Here is a 19,442-nt window from a genome sequence, read left to right as displayed (position 1 = left end):
CAAAGAGAAAAACCCTGGATTGGCTATATCCTTTAATTTTATAACATCCGTACAAACCAATTCCAACATGAAGAAATTGTTATTAAACAATAAGACCCAAAAAAGATGGCATTTCTGATTGAAGACAGTTTCTCTTGTCTGTTTAAAATTAAAGTTGATTTTTACATCTCTTTTGCAGATATCAAAGTCTTTAGGAATTTTAAAGAAAGTTTAAAGTTTAACAACAATAATTTTCAATACCCACTTATACTGTATAATCAAAAAAAGGTAAACTAAGTTATTTCTTTTCGGAAAAGCAGATTATTTTGATTTAGGCAATCCAATAGCTTTTTAGTTTGTTTTATAAAAGATACCACAAATCTGTCACATATGCAAAAAAGTGAAAGTTCTCATTCAGGTATGCATTGAGATTAGAAATGCATTGCTATAAAAATTTACAAAAAGCAAAAATATTGGACAGAATACCTGCAAATAAATTATCATTTGACCGATAATCTGCAATATAACTTGCTGGCCACTGAGTCACATGGGCTGTTTGATTAAATTGGCAGGATTTAGCAGGACCTACTTGTGTTTTTACATGATTTTGTACAACTAAATGATGGACTCAAAATACTAGAAAGGCTAGAGCAGGGGTGTCAAACTCATATCGTTGTCATGTGATGTATTGGGACATTTTCCCTCTTTGCTAAACTGGGGTTGTGCCTGGGCAGCATGGGATCCATCAGGCCCACAGGGCGTGAGTTTGACACCCCTGGGATAGAGGCATACAGAGTTGCTGAAGTTTCTTACAACTTCTTCTGCAGTTGCACTGCAAATAGTTCAGAACTGCCTAACTCTGCAGAATTTCACGATAGTAGTATTTTCTGAAAGACTCGAGTGCTTCACTTGCCAAGCCTTTCTACCCATTGATAGATGTATTTCTATCTCAACAACAGTTTAATGTTGAGCTTAAGACTGCCAAAACCATTTCCATTGTCCATTGCCAGAGAGATTTACCAGTGTCTCTGGGAAAGGAAATTATTACTACTATTATTTCCATCAAGAAGACTTAATAAAGAAATATTAGGAACATATGTCTCTTGTAATAAATGATTGTGATGTATTTACGATTTACAGTACAGTATATTTTCTTTAGCTAATATTTAATATTACCCATTTGTTATTTACTTTTTAAAATCATCCCCTCCCTTTTAAACTTTCATATACCAACTCCTTTGTCTTACCAACTTATCAAAATCACCACACTGAATTATTCTGCTATAATCTGTCTAATTTAAGCACCATACTTATCATTCATTGTCGTAAATGTCACCAAACCATCAAGTGCAGTTAGTAGAAATAAAAAGAGGACACATTTTCTTGTGGGTGATTCGACTGTTAGAGGTGTTGATTTGGGACAGAGTAAGGATGTGGTGAAGGTGCTGAGGTGTCTCCCAGGGGCCACTGCCAGCAGGGACAGGAGGCGGATTACAAACATTGTCAAGGCTGTGAGTAAAGGGAATAACGTTGATGTGGTGGTGCATCTTGGCACAAATGATTTGTCCCAGAGAAATGTTAATGTAGTAAAAAAAGATTTTCAATGTCTAAGTGTGGAGCTGGGTAAAATAACTGATTCAGTGACTTTCTCAGAGGTGTTACCGGTTTGTGGCCAAGAGGATAAAACTATAGTCAATAAAAAAGGCTGCCTATAGGAGATAGGATGGAAGTATAGCTGATAGGGAGGTGTATAAAATGAGACAGAAGGAGGCGAAACAGATAATATATGCTGCTAAAGCCTCAAAAGAGGAAGAAATTGCCAAATCTGTAAAGAAGGGGGATAAAACCTTCTTCATATATATTAGTGATAAGAAGAAGAAAAACTGCGGCATCACGAAGCTTAGTACCGGGAGTAATACATGCATTAATGGGAATAAGGAGATCGCTGACCATTTCAATAGCTACTTCTGTTCAGTTTTCTCAAAAGACACCTTACAAAATAATACTATAGAGGGATATAGCATTGCTTCCAGCTGTACGGATTCAGCTCCAGTGATCTTAGAAGCCGATGTCTTAGAAGAACTTGAACGATTAAAGATAAATAAGGCAATGGGTCCAGATGGCATCCACCCCAGAGTTCTTAAAGAACTCAGATCTGTCATTACTACCCCCCTGACTGATTTGTTTAACCAATCCTTGTTAACAGGAGAAGTTCCTGAGGATTGGAGAATGGCCAGTGTTGTGCCTATCCACAAGAAGGGCAGTAGAGAAGAAGCTGGTAACTACAGGCCAGTTAGCTTGACATCAGTTGTAGTTAAAATGATGGAGACTCTACTCAAAAAGAGGATAAATCAGCACCTAAAAAACAATAACTTATTGGACCCAAATCAGCATGGCTTTACTGAAGGCAAATCATGTCAGACTAATCTCATTGATTTCTTTGACTATGTCACAAAGGTGTTGGATGAAGGTGGTGCCATGGATATTGCCTACCTGGACTTCAGCAAAGCCTTTGATACGGTTCCACATAAAGAGCTGATAGATAAATTAGTGAAGATTGGACTTAATCCTTGGATAGTTCAATGGATTTGCAGCTGGCTGAAGCGTAGACATCAGAGAGTTATTGTTAATGGTGAGTATTCTGAGCAGAGCCAGGTTACAAGCGGTGTGCCACAAGGGTCTGTTCTGGGTCCTATTCTTTTTAATATGTTTGTGAGTGACATAGGGGAAGGTTTGGTAGGGAAGGTTTGCCTATTTGCCGATGACTCTAAAGTGTGCAATAGGGTTGATATTCCTGGAGGCGTCTGTAATATGGTAAATGATTTAGCTTTACTAGATAAATGGTCAAAGCAATGGAAACTGCAGTTTAATGTTTCCAAATGTAAAATAATGCACTTGGGGAAAAGGAATCCTCAATCTGAGTATTGTATTGGCAGTCCTGTGTTAGCAAATACTTCCAAAGAAAAGGATTTAGGGGTAGTGATTTCTTACAGTCTCAAAATGGGTGAACAGTGCAGTCAGGCGGTAGGGAAAGCAAGTAGGATGCTTGGCTGCATAGCTAGAGGTATAACAAGCAGGAAGAGGGAGATTATGATCCCGCTATATAGAATGCTGGTGAGACCACATTTGGAATACTGTGTTCAGTTCTGGAGACCTCACCTACAAAAAGATATTGACAAAATTCAACGGGTCCAAAGACGGGCTACAAGAACGGTGGAAGGTCTTAAGCATAAAACATATCAGGAAAGACTTAATGAACTCAATCTGTATAGTCTGGAGGACAGAAGGAAAAGGGGGGACATGATCGAAACATTTAAATATATTAAAGGATTAAATAAGGTCCAGGAGGGAAGTGTTTTTAATAGGAAAGTGAACACAAGAACAAGGGGACACAATCTGAAGTTAGTTGGGGGAAAGATCAAAAGCAACATGAAAAAATATTATTTTACTGAAAGAGTAGTAGATCCTTGGAACAAACTTCCAGCAGATGTGGTAGATAAATCCACAGTAACTGAATTTAAACATGCCTGGGATAAACATATATCCATCCTAAGATAAAATACAGAAAATAGTATAAGGGCAGACTAGATGGGCTATGAGGTCTTTTTCTGCCGTCAGATATTTATGTTTCTATGTTTATTGATTAGACAATTATACTTTTCAAAATAATGTAAAATAAATGCAAATATGTGTTTGTATTATATGCAAATCAAATTAAAGATATGTCTATATCCATAATTACAAAAAGTGGATTCAGCAGGTAGAAAGTAAACCCCAGTATGAGTAAAAAGCTTTGTTTTCTTTTTAAACTGAATTTTATATTAAGTGGAAAAGATTTATTATTTCTGCTCATTCAAGTCAACTGAAATCAAAGTTAACAATTTTGATTTCTATAAAGCAGAAATCAAAGAGCGATCCTAATAGCATTTTGATTTCCAACTAAGAAGTGAAGTAAAAATCTAAATGGGAAAGATTAATGGTGGAGATTGTTACTTTTAAAGCCTCAGTAACTCTGGATCTGGGTATCTTTGGAACTTAACATACTCCCTATTGACCCTATTTGTCCAATAATATCAAGAAAAATGGGCTTTCTTCTGATTCTTTCTTTGGGAAATTGACATTTTCAATTGGGGCCTTACTTCTGAAATAATGCTCTTCGGTCTGGAATAACACTCCCTCCAAAACCTGCATGATCTAATCTCTGCTAGGTTTTATAGTAGCTGCATCCTAGTGTTTCAACAAATCATGTAGACCAGTGGTGAAATCCAATTTTTTGTTACTACAGGTTCTGTGACATGGCTTGGTGAGCGTTGTGGGCATGGCAGGGGAGAATATTGCAAAATCTCCCTTCCCACCCCACTCTAGGGGAACGATACTGCAAAATCCCCGTTTCCTCCACACTCCTGGGCAAAGGCTATTGCTAAATCTATTTGCTGGTTCTTCGAACTGCTCAAAATGTATATAACCGGTTCTCCGAACTACTTAAAATTTCTGCTACTGGTTCTCCAGAACCTGTCAGAACCTGCTGGATTTCACTTTTGATGTGGATGGATATGTTATGAGATTATTTCTCTTTTGCAATGGTGATACATTTGTTATTGATGCATTTTATTGTTTTGTGACTAATAAAAATTTATTAGATGAATTGTAATGCTTCATTTTAACATTGTTGATAATACAGGACACGGAACCCAAAGTAAGCAGTATTGGCAGGGGTGGGTTCTAAATGACCTTGCTGCTGCCTCGCTTCTTCCCATACTGCATAGCCATGTTGTGTGTGAGCGCTCAGGCGCAGTGCCAAAAATACCCAAAAAATCTCTCCCAAAAGCTGAAAACAAGATGGCCACACATGTACAGTGCTGGAAACTTGGTTTCTGTACACACACAGAAGAAAAAAAAATCAAAGAAAAATCTCCACCCCAAATTCCACCCCCCTCCAAAATTCCCCAAAAATGGCAGCATCCACAGACTGGCACTGACCAAAAGGCTCCGTGACATCACCAGAGGTTTGCTATTGGTCCAGGAGGAATCCACCTCTGAGTATTGGTTCAGCATGTAAACTTGATAAAGGAAATAATTAAAGGAAATGGCCATTGTTATGGCTTCATGTACAAATAGGAGAGACTGTGTGCTGTGGTAATTAAAGTGGTGGCGTATGAGCAGGGAAAACACCTGGAGGTTCAAGACTCTACCTGACCATATAACTCAATTACTGATATAGCTTAGGACCAGACTACCTACAGGACCATCTTCTGCCTCATTCATCCCAGCGGCTGGTTAAGTCCCACAGAGTTGGCCTTCTCTAGGTCGCATTGGCCAACCAATGTCGCCCGGCCCTCTGGAATGAACTCCCTCTGGAGATAGATACCACCCTCTCCCTCCTGGTCTATTGGAAAGCCCTGAAGACCTACCTCCAGTGGGCATGGGGACTGTGAGCCATGAGATTGTCCCCCGGCCGATGAATTATTGAATTGGGTGAATGTGCATAAGGAGTTTTAATTTTTTTTTAAAAAAAAGAGTTTTTAGATTTTTATTAATTTTGTATATGTCCTTTTAAAGTAATTGGATTTCTCACATAGTTTGTATTATAATGTTGTAGGCCGCCCTGAGTCGCTTCGAGAAGGGCGGCATAGAAATCTAATTAATAAGTAAATAATAAACAAATTTATTCTTTTTATCTTGGTCTATATCTAACTCAGGGTTGCTGTTATATGAATTAAATAAGCAGTTATTAAACACATTGCCTAAAAAAAAAATTTGGAGGTAAGATGAATTACACACGAAACAATGAATTTGTTAATGCTAACCATGTTAACAGCTAAAGAATAATGATTAGAAATATATTTTAAAGGAAAACCACACAACATCTCATTCTGCACCCATGTGAATATACAAAAACCTACAACATGACACCTATCAGTTTTGTATTAAACCAAAATATACACATACCAAAAGAAAGCTAAAGTAACACCCAGATACATCGATTAGAAATTCAGCAGTCATTTTCAGAGAGACAATTTACTCTTGTTATTTATTTCCCTTAATCTTGTTAGGAGTGAGATGATTTAGGGCAAGAAAGTTTTTGGGATTTTTTTGTATCTCTTTATCAGTTTCTTCAAATTCGCCAACTGACTTTATAACAATTACCTTTGGACAACTGAATTCTAACAATTTAATACACAGAAAATAATTCTTGAAAATGCAATGTACCAGCTTTTAGAGTAACAGGCTATTATTATAAGAAAGGTTGTAATTATTGTACAATTATTTTTTCCTGAAGGACATATATTTCTATCTAGCAAATATATTTTGAGGTATTTCAGGCCACTTTGATAATAAATGTATTTATAGCTCTTTACATACAAAGGCTTCTTCCTATATTTGAAAACTTTTTGGGGGGTTAACCCATATACGTCATCACAAAAGAGGAGGGCTATTCCAATGAAATTATAGCTCTTCAAGTAAACACGCCAAATAGGGATCTGATTTACAACTCATGATTTGTATTGCTATGTCACCATACGTTCTTTCATACGTCACATAATTTGGAAAATGTTGCCACTGCAATTGCAATAAATAAAATATTTCCCTTAAAATAATGCTTTTTAAAATGGACAACTCTTATGGAATAAATTAATATTTGTTTTGGTACTCTGTAAAGATTGAATATAATCTGAGTCTCCGGAGAAGGGCGGCATACAAATCCAATAAATAAATAAATAAAATAAATAATCAGTAAAGGGCAGCCATTCGCTGCCATACTGGAATGGTTGGGAAGGGAGAGGGTGGTGCAGGGGCATGCGCCTACTCTTCAATTTCCTGTGCATGCACAGAGTCATGAGCCAAAGTCATCCCACCTGGGAGCCACCAGGAGGAAGAAATCCTGCAGGAAGAGAAGCAGCTCATCGGAGAGATGATGCTTCCCAGTCTCTGGCAAGCGGGCAATGCAGGCGACCATAGTCTACCCAAAGAGCTGCTTTCCTTCCTGCAGGATTTCTTCCCTCTGGCAGCTCCTTGCTGGAATTGACCACCACCGCCGCCATGCAGGACCCAGCCTCATGGCTGCCGGCTGGTTGCATTGGCAGCAGAGGCATCCCGGTTAGTTCTGCCCAGAAGCCACCAAAAGGAAGAAAGGAAATCAGCTTGTTGGAGAGACGTAGCTCTCCTGTCTCTGGCAAGCGGGCAACTCGGGCCACAGTTGTCTCCCCGATGAGCTGCTTTCCTTCCTGCAGGATTTCTTCCTGCTGGCAGCTCCTGGCCGGGATTGACTGGGGTGCCTCACACACTGCCTCAGCCACTGACGCAGCTAGCCAGCAGCCATGGAGTTAGGTCCTGCATGGCAGCAGCTGCGGCAGTCAATTCCGGATAGGAGCCAACAGCAGGAAGGAATCCTGCAGGAAGGAGAAAAGGTTGTTGGGGTGATGACACTCCCCTGTCTCTGGCAAGTGGGCAACACGGGTGACCATCGTCTCCCCGAAGAGCTGCTTCCTGGCAAGCGGGTGAAGCAGGAGCGATGTCATCTCCCCAACGAGCTATTCTCCTTCCTGGAGGATTTCTTCCTGCTGGTGGCTCCCAGGCAGGACTGACCAGGTGCCTCTACTGCTGCAGAGGTGCCCTGGTCAATCCCACCCAGGAGCCACCAGCAGGAAGAAATCATCCAAGAAGGAGAGCAGCTCATCGGGGAGACTCTGGCAAGAAAGCGAAGCAGGAGCAACATCATCTCCCCTACAAGCTTCTCTCTTTCCTGGGTGGGGCGGTGAGATTCGGCTGCTGCACATGCGCAGAAGTCAAATCTCGCGTACACATGCGTGAATGCACATGCACCACCGGCAGTGATGAAGCTGGGCACGCAGCTTCATTTTAGCTGGTGGAACGTCATGCCGTGCTGTTCCACTTGCTGCTCAACCCTGAGTATATTAACTATGAATCTTTTTTTTTATGCTCAATGTATGAAATTAAAACCATCTTCTAAATTTCAAATTTGGAATAGTGTAGAGAGTTAAGCATTATTTTTCAGATTTGGGATATAGGGTAAAATTCCACACATGGCTGAGATTTATCAAAATATTTGGACCCTGTATACTTGTAACTCCATTAAACTTAATAATATTCACATAACCTGTATTTAATGTCAGGTCATAAGGAGTGCTTTTCCTGTATCAAACTGTTTACTTGTTGAGATCTTCATCCTCAATATTCTCAGAAAATTAATTTTCTCATTTAATTTTTTTTAAAAAGAGAACAAGAACATTTTTGGTGGTTCCATAAATGTCAAATCGTTTTCCCTCAATTGCTTTGTGTAAGACAGCCAAAAAGTTCCTCACTTTAAAAGGCTTTGGGATTATATGTCTGGTCTCTATTTTGATGCAATTTTTAAGTGCAGTGTTATTATTACAATTTGTATGTTTATTAAAACAGTGCCCTTTTTAAAAAAAATCCCTGACAAATTGATTATATTTACTATTGTCTATAATAAATTAGGCAACTATTTTAGCATAAGGAAATATTAAATCACCAGCCCAGTTATTTTAAATACAGGTAAGTAAACAAATCAGGGTGTATTATAGGGACAAAGTACTTTCAGGCCTTATTCTATGGAGGACAATAAATATATGTGGGTATTCCCAGCTATAATACATATTCTTTATTGGCTAAATGTGAATGAACACACAAGGAATTTGTCATTGGTGTATGTGCTCTCAGTGTCCATAAAAAGGCAAGATACATTCATCAAGAATCATAAGGTACAAAACTTGATAGGCATAGGGAACACACAAGCAATGAAATCATACTAGGAAACAATCAATATCAAGATAAATCATAAGGATACAAGCAACAAAGTAACGGAGGCACCACTGCAGCAATTGAAATAACCACTAATATCTGCTTCAAATAAATAAATATCCCCACTCAAAACAACATGTTTAACAGAAGAAAAAAACTTGGCTAGATCAGCAAGACTCATTTTGAGATGTACAACTGCCACCTAGTGCCTACGTACAGATCCTACAGAAACTCTGTATTAAATATACAGTACAGTATACCGTAATTTTTTGTTTTGCTTTGGTTTTAAGTTGGCCTCATGAAGCTTAAGAAAGGTTGACCTCGCAAAATAAATAGGAAATATCTGAAATATTTCCAAATTATAACTCCAAATACTAGATTTAAATATTAAATTTCCACAATGTGCATCAAATCAAAGATTAAAACGTTTTGGTAGTGTTCTATCAAGAAAGCTTTTTAGTAAGGCTGATGACTCTTAGGGCTGTACAATACTTCATCAAGAAGGGGGGGGGGAGTACTCAGAAATATGCACTTAATACCTGCCCACAATTTCTTAAAACAGTTGCACAGTATTGGCATAACTACCTTTGAAAAATAATCGGAAACTTCAGATCGCGCAGAATGCAGCTGCGAGAGCAATCATGGGCTTTCCCAAATATGCCCATGTTACACCAACACTCCGCAGTCTGCATTGGTTGCCGATCAGTTTCTGATCACAATTCAAAGTGTTGGTTATGACCTATAAAGCCCTTCATGGCACCGGACCAGATTATATCAGGGACCGCCTGCTGCTGCACGAATCCCAGCGACCAGTTAGGTCCCACAGAGTGGATCTTCTCTGGGTCCCGTCAACTAAAGAATGTCGCTTGGCGGGACCCAGGGGAAGAGCCTTCTCTGTGGTGGCCCCGGCCCTCTGGAACCAACTCCCCCCAAAGATTAGAATTGCCCCCACCCTCCTTGCCTTTCGTAAGCTGCTTAAAACCCACCTCTGCTGTCAGGCATGGGGGAATTGAGACCCTCTTCCCCCTAGGCCTTCTCTGGGGCGGCATACAAATCCAATAAATACATAAATAAATAACTTTTAAAAATGGCAACCAAATGCCAGCTTTGGACCTTGCATGCTCAAGGCAACTTTTCACCTTTGAATCTGAAAAACAGCAGAACCATCATGATTACCATGGAATACCACAAGGCTTTATTAAGGATACCTGATCCTTCTTCCTCCTCTTCATGAAGTCTATTTGAAACCTCCTGGCATGACAGTTTTATTTATAGTTGTCATTTCTGACTTGTTTCTTTTCATTGCCCACGGGTTACTTTCCGCCTTTTACCTATGTCATTATTTGGAAATTAGTGTCTGGCTTTATGTTATCTTCTGTCTCTGCCTAATAACCATCCCTGAGTTGTCCCAAAAATGCTTTTTCAAGAGGCAACTGGACTTTATGTTTTTTCTTTGAAGACATTTCACTTCTTCACTGGGGTTTTGGTGGACAGCTCAATGAAGATGTCAACCCAGTGTGCAGCAGCAGTGAAAAAAGCAAATTCTATGCTTGGCATGATTAGGAAGGGAATCAAAAATAGGTCGGCAAGCGTTGTATTGCCCCTGTACAAATCAGTGGTGAGACCACGTTTGGAGTACTGTGTACAGTGCTGGTCACCTCAAGAACGATTTTATGGAAATGGAAAAGGTGCAGAAAAGGGCAACAATAATGATGAAGGAAATGGAGCACCTCTCTTATGAAACCAGGTTGCAATGCCTTGGTCTCTTCAGCCTTGAAAGACGGCGTTTAAGAGGTTGACTTGATCGAAGTGTATAAAATCATGCATGGGATAGAAAAATTCTTTTCTCTATCACACAATACTAGGACGAGGGGGCACTCCTTAAAACTCATAGGTAAGAAAGTGATGACAAATAAAGGGAAATATTTCTTCACCCAGAGGGTCATTGGTTTATGGAATTCACTTCAAGAAGAGGTTGTGACAGCTGTCAGCCTAGATAGTTGGATAGCTTCAAAGCAGGATTAGACAGATTCATGGATACCAAGTGTATCGGTGGTTATTGAAACGGATGTCCAAGTGCCACCTCTATGTTAGTTGAGGCAGGCAGGATTCCCTTGGGTACCATTTGTTGGGGGTCAAGGGAAAGGGAGGGTCTTGCCTTCTCTTTCTACTCAAGATCCCCATGAACAATTGGTGGGCCACTGTGTGACACAGAATGCTGGACTCGATGGGCTTTGGCCTGATTCAGCATGGCTCTTCTTATGTTCTTATGTTCTCATCCAAGCAACTTGTTCATTCTTGGATGAGAAGCAAAAGGTCTTCAAAGAAAAATCAGTCGCCTCTTGAAAAAGTACCTTTGGGGCAGTCATGACCTGGATGACTGAGAATCTCCATAGTTGGAAGGCCTCTGAGTTAGAACCTGTTACCTTGTGTCTATTATTACCTTGTGTCTATTACCTTGTGTCTATTATTATGATCTCATTCTGAGTATAATTTTCAAGCGAGGACAAGGCCATGCATAAGTGCACCAGCATGCCTACCATCCCTGTCCTAAGTTTCTCTCTTATTAGTACTAATATCATGTATATAAAGAGTGTTATTTCTTTGTATACTATCAATACATACTTGACAAATAAATAAATAAATAAATAAATAAATAATAGAATTGTCCCGTATCCATACATCAATGACTTGCTGTCAGAATGTTACACAATACTCTTATCAAATGCTTTACCTAAATTCCAACATTCAGCTCTACTCCTTACTTGCTTTTTACAATTGTCTGAAAGAACATATACCTTTTTGCAGGAAAAGACTGAACCCAAATCAGTTGAGTAACACTATCAAACTTCCATCGACTCCATCTGCAAAATGTTCCCAGTTTACTTTAAGTCCAACTCTTCTCCCACCACTATACTCCCACCACCATAACAATAGCAATAGCATTTAGATTTATATACCACTTCACAGTGTTTTACAGTCCTCTATAAGTGGTTTACAGAAAGTAAACATATTGCCCCCAAAATCTGGATCCTCATTTTACCCACCTTGGAAGGATGAGTCAACCTTGAGCCTTCTGAGATTCGATCTGCCAAACTGCTGGCAGACAGTGATCAGCAGAAATAGCTTTCAGTACTGCGGCTTTAACCACTGCGCCAACCAAGGCTCTATAGTTCCCAAATGCATTTAGAATGAGCTGGAAGCTTCCAGGGAGCAACTTCAATCAGTCATTGCTCAGCTCAAGCTAGTTGTAAGGTAAATTCAGAATGTTCGGCCACCTATACTTGCGCGGGAATCTTTGTCTTCATTGTCAGTCTATATCCTGCTTTTCTTACTGGGTCACCTGTTTTCTTTCAATGTGATATGTGGCTAAGCCTAATAATTTTGTAAGTTGGAGGCAGACAGCTTACACACAAGATTTGAGTAGCATTGAGACTCAACTAAAACCCCCCAAAATAAACAAGTATCAGTTACCTAATAATTTTGATTTTGATACAGGGACTCTCCTTAAAAAATAAGGTACCTAGGAAAATATTTACATAATGTATAATTACAGACAGCTTTAATGTACAATTACAGACAGCTTTAACAATTAAATGTTTATAAATTGTAGGATCAGTCGATTCTATTTAATTAATTGTATATCTTGGATTCAAAATTAATATGGTGGTGGAGGTAAAAGCTGCATTATAATTATTAATTTTTCAAACATCTATGCTAAATTTATGCCTCTTTCTCTGGTTTCTTTCTCCTTTACAGCTCTAAGTATAACTTTTCTCCTGTTTATTCCAATACTGAAATCTGTTTCCATCATAAGGTTCTATCCAAGCCGCAGTCTCAATCTTTGATCCACAGATGTAACTTCACACCAAGGCTATGGTAAAGTATCCATGATCAAAAAATAGCACAGCATTGACTAATGTCTGTCTTGTGGATAAGGAAGATCTAAAACAATAAAGAATTGTTATGTTCCCCGAACATGATATTTTGATTAATTTCCAGAATAAACTGCTTTTCCAGACCTCAGTAATTAAATAAATGACATGTACAGTAATCCATATGAAGAAGCAAAAAACAAGCAGTTGTGATGCTTGCTTTGCCATCCGAGGCTGTGTTGATTGATATACTTTTAAGAACCACTGAGGCTAAAAGAATTGTTAGGAGCCTTGGTTAATTTTTTCTCCTACCAGCAGGATTGCTGTGGGAAAGTTATCAAATCCCCAAGTCTAAAAATAAGTTTATTCCCACAGGGGTATGATCACAAGAGATTTTGGCTAGACTCCTTCGAGTTAAATCAACAGGTGAGTGAAAAACATACACAACTCTGTAGTCCGAGGCCTCTTATCAACGTTGTAGAAGAACTTTGCAACTTTCCCCCTCAATGAGCATACAATAGTATTACTCTATGCTACAACTGCACAGTCATAGCTACTACTATAGCAAGAGAGAACAAAGGGCCTAATGGTCAGGAGGGGAAAGGGTCATTTCAAAGTCACTGATTTTCATTCAAGAGTAACTATGGTAGATACTACAGAAAGCCCAGGACTCACTCAAGTGGATTGGTAGAATGAAAATCGGTATTCATTCTATTGTATTTCCAGAAACTGCATAACAGCACTTAATGCTGTGGGAAAGGCAACACTCTCTTGGTTTAATTGAAATTGAATAAAAAGGAAAAGGGAGAAGCCATTGAAGCACAGAGAAGCATTACACTAGCCCTGTTTCAAATTCCTACTCCTGGAGAAAGAGTCCTATGCTTCCCAGAGCATACATTTGGGGAAAAGGATGTTTTTCCCTTGTCTATGCTTCCAACATGAAATCTTTATTTCTAAAAGGCACTTACATGTTAAAAGAAAACAGCGTAGAAATACATCCTAATAGACTTCATTTTAAATTTCACATCTGTGACTATTGCATCTGCTACTGTGTCCAGAGAATAAGATAATTCAGGCAAGCTGGATGCAATGGACATTCTCATTAAAGATTTATAATAAGAAATGTTCAATATTTGGTATTTCCTGGAGTTAATTCTCTGGGATCTGGATTGCATCTTCTTCACCAATCTTATTACAAGGAACATCCAATTTATTACATTCTGCAATAATTTCTCTAGCCTCATGCATGCATTTAGTTATTTCTCAACAGACAGAACTAGAAAATTATCTACATGATTAGAGGTCAAATTCTAATACATTTCATAGTTCAGAATCCAAATGAAAAATCTCCCCAAAGAACCTTTCTTAAATAGCTGTTCTCGCTTCTTTTCTCTTAGAGCAGTGATGGCTAACTCTTTCTGGATCGAGTGGCCAAAATGTGCATATGTGAGAATGCACACACTTGCACCTGAACCCCCAAATGTGCGTGTGGCCCCTACACGTGCCTGTGACCTCTGCACATGCTCCATTCCCTGCATACATGTATCCCCTGCAGAGCTGAACTGGGGTGACGGCTTGCATGCCCACAGAGAGGGTGCTGCGTGCCATAGGTTCACCATCACAGCCCTGAGTATTATTTTCTTCTATTTAACATTTAACATTCATAATAAAGTCCAATTATTGCCCGTCTGGCTATGTCTCTCACCATTAAATTCATGCTTGCAATAACTGATACCTGAATGTTTTTGCCATCTTTAAAAAAGGAAACGTAGGAAGAAGTCTTCATGAAAAATTAACAGGTACAGTGGTACCTCTACTTAAGAACGCCTGTACTTAAGAACTTTTCTACATAAGAACCTGGTGTTCTAGATTTTTTTGCCTCTACTTAAGAACCATTTTCTACTTAAGAACCTGAGCCCAGAAAAATTTCCCAGGAAATTTGAGAGCGGCATGAAGGCCCGGCCAGTTTCCTGCCATTCTCCTTTAATCCCGGCCATCTCGGGCTTTTCTGGGGTGCCAGAAGGCAGGCTTTGGCAGCCCAGAGTGAATGGAGCATTTTCCTTTCTCTGAGTGCTTGGAGAGGGAATAAACCACTTTGCTGTGGTGACTCCCTCCGGCTGCCTCCAATACGCCCAGCGCGAGGTTGCGTCCTGGAGCGTCTGGGCACAGAAAGGCAAAAGGGGACACTCGCCTCACTTTCTTCCTTCAGCAGCGACTCTCCTCTTCCTCATCTTCCTCCTCCTCCTCCCACCCAAATTCCGAGCTTTTATTTCTTTCCTAATTAGTTTGCATGCATTATTTGCTTTTACATTGATTCCTATGGGAAAAATAGCTTCTACTTAAGAACATTTCTACTTAAGAACCAGGTCACAGAACGAATTAAGTTCTTAAGTAGAGGTACCACTTTATTTGTATATGAGGCTAAATGAATATATTCGTTTAAAAAATGGCTTGAAAATGCATGGCGGTAGGCTTGCATGTGTAACTTTCAGATAGCCTTGCATTTGAAAAGGCTTTTCCATTCCTACACAGTAACTTGTGAAGTCCTCAGGTTTGTATCTAAAGAGGCCCGTATCTAATACTAATTACTGTTGTGAGCTGCCCCGAGTCTTCGGAGACATTAACACCCTTGAAAATGTCCAAAGATACTTCACCAGAAGAGCCCTTCACTCCTCCACTCGAAATAGAATACCCTATGAGACTAGACTTTCACTCCTGGGCCTAGAAAGTTTAGAACTAAGATGCCTTAAACAAGATCTAAGTATTGCCCACAAGATCATATGCTGCAATGTCCTGGCTGTCGGCGGCTACTTCAGCTTCAACCACAACAACACAAGAGCACACAACAGATTTAAACCTAATATTAACCACTCCAAACTTGACTGTAAATAGTATGACTTCAGTAACCGAATTGTCGAAGCGTGGGACTCATTACCGGACTCCATAGTGTCATCCCCAAACCCCCAACACTTTACCCTTGGATTATCCACGTTTGACCTATCCAGATTCCTAAGAGGTTAGTAAGTGGCGAGTACAAGTGCACTAGAGTGCCTTCCATCCCCTGTCCTATTGCTCTCCTATATCTCCTATACCTTTCTTCTATTCCTATATATCTTCTTCTATTCTTTCATTGATATGTTCTATTACTATACCTTCTTTTCTATTATTTCTTAGATATATTTTACTATGAGTATCTCCTCTATAACCTTCATCATGTATTTTACTATGTGTATATAGATATATACCCACTAAAACCCTCATTGTGTATTGGACAAACAAACAAACAAATAAATAAATACTTAATTAATAACAACAACAGCAACAACAAACACACAGGTTGTCCTCATTTAGTGACTGCCTCAGACAGTGTCCATATGCAATTATGAAAGTGAGGAAAAAGTAACTTTGTGGCCAATGCCCACATTCATGATCTTGGAGTGCTCTCTGTTGGTCATGTATTTGCCATTACAGTCAGTTAATACACATTGTCTTGTGTCTTTTTTTCCCTCCTCCTTTTCCACTAGCAGAATGGTAAGCTTGTCTAAACAAGATACGGTATTGATTTGAGCTGCTTTACTCTGCAGCCCAGCTGCATTCCTAAAAAGTGCTAACTGCAACTTAACAAGCTCAGTTCAAAGACTGACTCCTGTCCAGTGCATTACAGTAGCCTAACAAGATGAAACTTAAACCTGAGACAAAGCCAGATCTGACATCTACAAACGTATTTGTATGCAAACATGCTGCTTGCACCCAAATTTAAACATCTAAATACAGGACTGAATGTTACAAGTACAGTATGTGGAAATAGAGAGTTTGAGTGTCCAAGGGGGATAGAACTAAACTGTTTACATTCCTGATCGCTAATTTCCTGACTTACAAAAACATTGGACATTATATACTTTTCTACTCTACCTCGCCCATTTCCAAAAAGATGGGAAAGGTAAAAAGAAACGCTAAGAGTTTGTAGAAGTAAATGTTTTCAAATATTCAGCTAGGTATGTTAATATTGAATTGGTAGTAGGATAATTAGAAATTACAGCAAATAAATCTTTAGAGCAACACCATGCAAGACAGGACTCATTTAAAATCTGCTTTATAAAATGGATGAAAGTTATACAGAATATTATCTAAGATTGTAAATGGTTTAAAAATGATTGGAACAAATGTTTTGGACAACACACAAGTACAATATCTCATTTATTGAAGTTCCAGTTCAAGCACCTTACTGCTTAAAATAACCACCACATTTTTCCTCAGCCTGACATACCATAGAAGAAAGAGAAGCTGCTTTAATGAATGGCAGGCAAACTATTTTTCTGCCCCAAACCCAAAATATTGCTTTCTGATGAGCAATGCCTTAGCATCTATTACCATGTCCAGTCAACGAAGCAGTGGAAGTGATGTGCCGGTGCCTGGAGGCTGTTGGGGCCTGGATGGGTGTCAACAAACTCAAACTTAACCCAGACAAGACAGAGTGGCTGTGGGTCTTACCTCCCAAGGACAATTCCATCTGCCCGTCCATTACCCTGGGGGGGGAACTACTGACCCCCTCAGAGAGGGTTCACAACTTGGGCGTCCTCCTCGATCCACAGCTGACATTGGAACATCATCTTTCAGCTGTGGCAAGGAGGGCGTTTGCCCAGGTTCGCCTGGTCCACCAGTTGCGGCCCTATTTGGACAGGGAGTCATTGCTCACAGTCACTCACGCCCTCATCACCTTGAGGTTCGATTACTGTAACGCTTTCTACATGGGGCTACCTTTGAAAAGTGTTCGGAAACTTCAGATCATGCAGAACGCAGCCGCAAGAGCCGTCGTGGGGCTTCCAAGATTCGCCCACGTTTCTTCAACACTCTGTGGCTTGCATTGGCTGTCAATCAGTTTCTGGTCACAATTCAAAGTGTTGGTCATGACCTTTAAAGCCCTACATGGAATTGGACCAGATTACCTGCGGAACTGCCTGCTACCGCACGAATCCCAGCGACCGATAAGGTCCCACAGAGTTGGCCTTCTCCGGGTCCCATCGACTAAACAATGTCATTTGGCAGGGCTCAGGGGAAGAGCCTTCTCTGTGGCGGCCCCAGCCCTCAGGAACCAACTCCCCCCCGGAGATTAGAACTGCCCCCACCCTCCCTGTCTTTCGTAAACTACTCAAGACTCACTTATGCCACCAGGCATGGGGGAGTTGAGATATTCCTTCCCCCTAGGCCATTACAAGTTATGCATGGTATGTTTGTGTGTATGTTTGGTTTTATAATAAGGGTTTTTAGTTGTTTTATTAATTGGATTGTTACATGTTGTTTTTTATCATTGTTGTTAGCTGCCCTGAGTCTACAGAGAGGGGCAGCATACAAATGCAATAAATAAATAAATAAATAAATAAATAAATAAATTCAAATATTTAGTCCCTTCAGCATTTAAGTATTTTGCCATTAACACATTCTGGATAATGAGGCAGCTCTATAAGTTTAGGTTTAAAATATAATTATTTTGATAGAATATACGTTAAAGCAAGCTATAAGTGTGCTTAATTATCCTCTCCTCTGCTCATCATGCCGTTCCAGATTTCTCCTTCACAGTATGTTATGAACAATAGACAAAACAGAACCAATGACCCCACCCCCTTGTTAATCCTGATTAAACATTTAAAATGAACACTTCTAAGGGTGGAGGTTTTTTTAAAATTTAAACTCATGTAAATCACAATACAAAAACAACAAAAAGGTAACTTTTCTTTCTGCTGCTCTGATGCTAGGCAAATTTCCTTGAGAATGAACACTTTTTATCATAGAGAAGAAATCAAACACAAAATCATTAAAATGAACTCTGTAACCATAAGCATGTGAAGCTAGCCTTCTTTTGATGAAGTATGAGGGAGGAAGGGAGGATGGACAATTCAAAGGTTTTCCAAGATGCATAGATGCTGAATTTGAGCTGCATGCTGTTACCCTACTGCCTAGTGCTTTCCGCAAAGTTTGGCCCCTTTCAGACATTTAACCCTGAACTTTGGCCCAAAGATGTATTCCTATCACTGATTCTGAAAAGTAAACTTAAAAGCAAATTATGTTATACTAAGAAATATAACCAAGGGCTGTACCTTGCACATTGTAAGAGATTTATTTTCCGTTTAAACATTGCCTTTAGCAATAATAATTTAAAAAGAATCCTCTGGAAGTTAAGATAGATAGATAGATAGATAGATAGATAGATAGATGGATGGATGGATGGATGGATGGATGGATGGATGGATGGATGGAGAAAGAAAGAAAGAAAGAAAGAAAGAAAGAAAGAGGGAGGGAGGGAGGTAAGGAAGGAAGGAAGGAAAGAAAGAAAGAAAGAAAGAAAGAGGGAGGGAGGGAAGGAAGGAAGGAAGGAAAGAAAGAAAGAAAGAAAGAAAGAAAGTTTCAATATAGTTGTGTCCTCCTAGCATGATCTTACCTGTAACTGTTGAACAATCTCTGTATCATCTGTCTCTGTTGCCTCAGCAGCAGCTTCAGGTTCTGGATTGGGAAATAAAATTAAGGCTATTCAGGGATCAAATTTTTACAAGTATGATCACTTCTGTTTCTACTGCTGGTATAATAAAGGACATAAAGTACACACTGTTAAGAATGCAATCAATTATTCTACCATATTTCTCCTAAAATTTGACCCACCCCCAAAATAATGTTCTAGCACTGCAGATGCGTTAAAATTAAGCCCTCTTCGAGCCCTAAAAGTTGGCCCTATTTAAGCGCATGTGCAGCCAGGCTTGCTGGAGTGGACAACAGCAGGCTTTTTCGGGTAGATGGCTACCAGTAGCTGGA

The 19,442-nt window shown here is 39.5% G+C and overlaps 1 protein-coding gene across 5 annotated transcripts in view; it reads right to left on the bottom strand.

Annotated features, from left to right (window-relative positions):
- Positions 1–19,442, bottom strand: part of FMN2 (formin 2) — a 624,734-nt gene that overhangs the window by 165,481 nt on the left and 439,811 nt on the right. For all 5 annotated transcript variants that reach the window (XR_011557462.1, XM_070734020.1, XM_070734019.1 and 2 more), the window contains one exon: positions 19,075–19,136. Coding sequence is in view for 4 of the 5 variants with exons in the window: in XM_070734020.1 (XP_070590121.1) it covers positions 19,075–19,136 (62 nt within the window). In the remaining variant the exon portion in view is untranslated. The remainder of the gene's footprint in view (positions 1–19,074; positions 19,137–19,442) is intronic.

This window comes from Erythrolamprus reginae, chromosome 1, assembly GCF_031021105.1.
Source record: "Erythrolamprus reginae isolate rEryReg1 chromosome 1, rEryReg1.hap1, whole genome shotgun sequence".
Lineage (NCBI taxonomy): Eukaryota > Metazoa > Chordata > Lepidosauria > Squamata > Dipsadidae > Erythrolamprus > Erythrolamprus reginae.
This window is presented reverse-complemented; position numbering and strand designations above follow the sequence as displayed.